The 5,752-nt window shown below is 33.4% G+C and overlaps 1 protein-coding gene across 1 annotated transcript; it reads right to left on the reverse strand.

Moving 5' to 3' along the window:
* Nucleotides 1-273: 273 nt before the first annotated feature.
* Nucleotides 274-4,368, reverse strand: LOC113318464 (cytochrome P450 71B9-like). The gene is made up of 2 exons (XM_026566627.1): nucleotides 3,354-4,368; nucleotides 274-1,128 (listed from the first exon to the last, which is right to left on the reverse strand). The coding sequence occupies exons 1-2, from the start codon at nucleotides 4,266-4,268 to the stop codon at nucleotides 517-519; spliced, it is 1,527 nt and encodes a 508-aa protein (XP_026422412.1). The 5' UTR covers nucleotides 4,269-4,368; the 3' UTR covers nucleotides 274-516.
* Between the last annotated feature and the right edge of the window lie 1,384 nt (nucleotides 4,369-5,752).

A 5,752-nucleotide genomic window follows, 5' to 3' on the forward strand; every position in this document is an offset into this window, starting at 1 on the left:
TGTTCAATTACTTTTTATTTTTCCCATTTTTAATTTATATTTTTTCTCTTATATATGACAAAAGGTCGTTCTCTGAATGCTCGCCCCAAATCTCTAAATTTTTAGAGACAACCCTGATTATTAATTATTGACGAGAGATTTAGAGTCCTGATGTCATGGTGGGTTCGTGTGACAGCACAAATGAACTCGGAGGTCTCGTCCATAAATAAAAAAATTTCTTACTCGCACATAATAATATGAACCAAATTAAGAATCTATAATATGATAACCAGATTAAGAATCTTACTTGCCTTTTCAATATTTAATGATAAACATTAATTATATAGACAATTACAACCATAAATTTATCTTTTACAAGAGTAAAGATGACAGGCCAAGTTATCTAGCTTTACTTAGAAAACTTTATTTTATATAGTAAAATAAGAAGCAACCCGGCAATATCTTTCTTACTATATATTTAGTTCACTATAACCCATGCAATATCATGCATTAACACAAAAATATATTTTCAAATAATTAATCATATTTGCTTACCACATGCTTGATGGGTAAAAGCTCTAGAGGATATCTAGTACCTGATAATCCTTCCATGTTCAAGTCTTCAGTGTTCAATCCTTCTGGAAGTTCCCAATCGAAAGTGTACAATATATTGGCTAGGACAAGCTCTGTTAACACACTGCCCATATTCAATCCTGGGCAAATCCTTCTACCTCCCCCAAAAGGCTTGTACTCGAAATTTTGATTTTCACCAAGAGAAAATGAGCTATTTTTAAATCTCTCAGGCAAGAATTCCTCAGGATTTTTCCAATATTTTGGATTTCTCGCCAACGCCCATGTATTTATTAGGACCCACGTCTTGGGGTATATGTCGTAACCATCAATTTTACTGTGTTTTATGCTTTCTCTTGTAAGCAACGGAAGTGTTGGATGCAACCTTAGAGTTTCTTTAACTACCATTTTTAAGTAATGGAAATTATCAAGGTCTGATTCTTCTACCTTTTCTTTGGATCCCATATAGCTTCTAATCTCTTCTTGAACTTTTTTCTTTGCTTTGGGATTTTTAGCCAGTTCTGCCATTACCCAAGTCATTACACCAGCTGCTATGTCTACTCCACCGAGATATACATTCTGGTAGTTTTAAACACATTCTCATGTATTACTTAGGATTCATAAGTTGATGATAAAAATGTAGAAATAAGAAAGAAAAGGAATCTACGATATCATGCTAAATATTTTACAATCTAAAAGAAACTGTTAGAAATCACCGTTGTTCGAGTGTAAATTGAAAAATCATTCAGAAAACCTTGACATATTTCTTTGTAATACCCAACAAACCCCGGAATTTGAGGTTTTATATGAATCTATGTTCCCATACAGTGGCGGAACCAGAAAATGAATCTGGGACTGGCTTGAAACCTAGTTGGCATGAAAAAAATTTATTTAGGGCTGGCTTAAGCCTGTTTTTTAGGCTTTTCTTCTTAGCTAAACTTAAAATCCATTACAAAATGTAAGCTTTTTCTGGACTTTGGACTGGCTTAAGCCATCCCAGGTCGCCATGTAGTTCCGCCCAGGTTCCCATATACGGGAGTTAGGAAAATAAATGATAGCTATCTACTTCAAGTTAAATTTTCAATTGAGAAGACAAGAAAATTTCTTCTATGCACGTTATGTTGCCTTATGTTATCGACGGGTGTAGACTAACTAAAGTAAACCAAGATGATTCCATTAAGTATTTATGTTACCGGTTTTAGTCTTTTATCTTTCATCCTTTATCGTTTTCTTTATGAAAATATATTAAAGGAATAAAAGAATAATCTTTGTTAAAGATGCAGTCATTTTTAAATTCATATCTTTATGAAAATAACGATAAATTACATTTTCTATCTTCCGAACTGAGTTTTTTATGATTTATAATTTATTTGTTTTAGGAAAATTGAAATAGATATATGCAATGTTTTTATAATTTATAATTTATTTGGACTCGTTTTTCTTCAGACAATGTGTTGGCCAAGTTAACCTAAATCAGTAAACTCTTGAAACGAAAATTTTAATTATTATATAAAAAGACTTGACGGAAAATGAAGGAATCAACTTTGGGACCTCAAGGTTATATTGAATAGTTACAAACTGTTGTTCCATGTTCTTATTTGATGATAAAGAATGATTTATACATCCATTTTGGAACCTCATTTTGTATGGAATAGTTACAACCCATGATTTCATTTTCTAGCTAGGAACTATTACTTTATATTTGATGATAAATAATTAATCAAAATTGATATATTTGAAAGTAAAACGAAGAACCTTTTACGCATTTTTTTTTATATTGGCTAAATGTCCTTTTACTTTTAATTTATTTATTTTCAAATTTAAAATTTTATACGATCTTATTCTTTTTTAAATGTTTTTCTTTTAAGTTTTTGTCTCAGAATCAACATGATAGAATGAAAAATACCATGTTGATTCTAGATAGTCGGCATGGAAATAGATGAATACCATGCCGACTTTAGTATTTCTTTCCCGGAAATCACAATTGATCGTCCGATCATGTCCAAATTTTAAGGCAGTAGTCTACACGGTCATTTTTGTCAATACCGATTATATATGATGGGTATTTGTTCATGTAATAAATACCATGTTGATTTCTTTAGATGAAGAACGCCATCAACTTTCGGCGTAGTATTCAACAAATACATAATGGAAACTATATACCACCGGCATGATATTCATCGGTTATCTCTGACGATGTCATAAAAAAAATGGAAAAAGCAAAAGGGTTTTCTTTTTCAATACAAAACTAGTCATAAAAACCCAAGGTGATCAAACTTGTGGTACAAAAACCCCACTCAAATGTTGGGATTCATTAAAACTCCATCTTAAACTAAATTATACAAAAACACCAAAATTTTAAAAAATTGATACAAAAATCCCAAATTTCAAAATTGGTTTCATCAAATTTTATGATGAAACAAAAAACTGGTTTCGTCAAATTCTATGAGGTTTCATCAAATTTTATGTCCATCAAAATTTTAATTTTTGGGGTTTTTGTATTACTTTTAATTTGGTGGATGGATAGTGACTCATTTGGGGTTATAACTCGCGGACCGTTTTAAATAATTTAATAACGTATGGAGGGATAACTTGGACTTTTATAGTTTTGAGAATCCCTCGCAACATACCCAGAATAGGAATAAATCTCCCCAGTTATGGGTTCCTAAACAACTGGGTTCGGATACAAAAGTTTGGTTCAGGATGAAGCCCAGTAATTAGATCAACTTAACTGGGTTAGGCAGATTACTACTCCCCTGTTTAATTAAAGAGATTAATTAAAGATAAAGAGTAAAGGAAATTACCAGAACTACTGCTTTGATATGATTGTTAGTGAGACGAAATGTACTCGTGTGAGCCTTTCTTAGTTTAAGCAAAACGTCTATGATATCTTCGTGCTCCAGTTTCAGTGCCTGCGGATTGTCATGTTCGTCTAAGACTTGTTGCAAAAACATATCCAAATAACGAAAGCATGTTTCTGTTCTACGATGGATTCCAGTGATCCTATCAATAATCCAACTTAACTTGGGAAAAAAGTCGGATGCCGATAAACTAGTCAAAAAGGCAACTTCATCAAGAACTTGTGTAAGTCTTCCATTATCAAATATATTCTTACTTTGACCGTCTGTGCTACCAAAAGCAACCCTACAGATTGTTTGGTGCGCAAAACTTGTTAACTTTTCGTAAACGTTAACAGGATTATTATTTGAAGAAGAAGATAATATGGATTTAATCAAAACATCAACTTCCTCAGCCCTGACTGCCTTAAAAGATTGCACCCTTTTCGCGCTCAAAAGTTCAAGAGCACATATTTTCCGAATCTCTCTCCAATACTCTCCATGAGGTGTTAAAGCGATGTCTACATAATTATAGGAAAGACGTCTTCGTCCAGCAAATTGAATTCTATTACAGAACTCAAGATCAAGTGTTTTCATTACTTGTTCGGCAGCTTCAACAGAGGAGATTACGACTGTTGGTACACGACCATATTTTAGACGCATGACTGGACCATATATTTTAGATAGTTGTGACAGTGTTTGATAAGGCTGTTTTGCAGTAAGCTGATGTAAATTACCAATGATAGGAAGCTCAGGAGGACCAGGTGGGAAGTTGGGTTTGTTTTGAACATTTCTGCCTTGGAATAGTGTGATGAAAAAATAGAGAGGAAGTAGAAGCAGAGGAAGAAGTAGAAGGAAATTATGAAGAAGAGTATTCTCCATGTTGAAATGAGGTGTGAGATTAATTATGATCTGATTTGTTGCGAGTGATGGTGTTTTAAATGTTCATATATATAGGCACATCTAGTACATGATAACTAGCATAACTATTCAGACGATTAAACTGACCGTACAGCCAGTTCATTGCAACAAAAAAATTTTTTTTTTTTTTTTTTGCTCGGTCTTTGCAAGTTCATTTTCCGTAAATATTCATAAGTTCTTCGTGGAAAATGTGATTTTTTTTTTCTCTCTTCAATTACACCACCATGATCGTACAAGTATAATAAACACCCCCACTGGCACTGCCCCACTTAGGCTGGTGAAGGTCTAGATTTTTCGTAAACCACATAACCGAGGAAAAATAATTCATGGGTCGGATGATCTTTTTTTTGGTACGAAGTACAGTGATCACAAATAAGATCTTAATGAAAAATTATCTCTACCCACCTGGTACGTGCTAATGGAAAATGGCTTTGGATATTGGATTGTACAATGATCACAGATGCTAGAATTCGGTAATTCCAAGTAGCTTCCTTGCCAACAATGGTCGCTGTTGTGGTGCATGTTAGCTGCATACATAATAATGACCGCACACTTAATATTTACAGTAGGCTGCAGGTGAACGTCTGTCTTTTAGTGCAAGATTTTTCGTAAACCACGTAACCGAGGAAAAATAATTCATTGAATCCGATGATTTTTTTTTTCTGGAACAAAGTACAATGATCACAGATGCTAGAATTTGTTAATTCCAAATAGCCTTACCAAAACTCATCCGTGTTGTTGTGCATGTTAGCTGTATACATAATAACTAGATTTGTGCCTGTGCTAGGCACCGGGCATTTATTCTTCTTTTAGTTTGGTATGCATGTCGCTTCGTCACGTGCGTCCCATGACGATGCATTTTTAATTTGGCATGCGTGGGGTTTCGTCCCACTCTGAGATGATGTATTCTTAATTTGGTGTGTATGGGCATCGCCCCGCCCTATAACAATATATTTTTATTTTTGTGTGCGGGGCTTAACCCCGCTCGTGATGATACATTTTTGATTTGTGTGGCGGGGTGAATACATTAAACAGGTTGAGATAGGATAGTAAATATTTCATAAAATTGTGATAGGATAGTAAATATTTAACAAAATTGGTTAAAAAGACCAAAATCAACAATTCTTAGGTGAAATGGATAGTTAGATTTTGATAATGTTTAAATGGACAAAAATGTAAAAATAGGCAGGATGTAACCAGTTTCATCGTGCCCATTTTCAAATATTTTTTCTTGTTTTTAATTTACACATGATGTATCCAGTTTCATCCTTATTATTTATTTTTTGGCAATTTCACCCAAACTATTTTTTACTCGTCCATTTGAACCATGATTTAAAAATATTTGGACAAATGACCCATTTTCCGCAAATATTTTTGCAGGAAATATGTGTGAAATATAGACTTTTTTTTCCCTATGACTTCCAAATTGAATTTGGACTTCCATA

Source organism: Papaver somniferum, chromosome 10, assembly GCF_003573695.1.
Source record: "Papaver somniferum cultivar HN1 chromosome 10, ASM357369v1, whole genome shotgun sequence".
Lineage (NCBI taxonomy): Eukaryota > Viridiplantae > Streptophyta > Magnoliopsida > Ranunculales > Papaveraceae > Papaver > Papaver somniferum.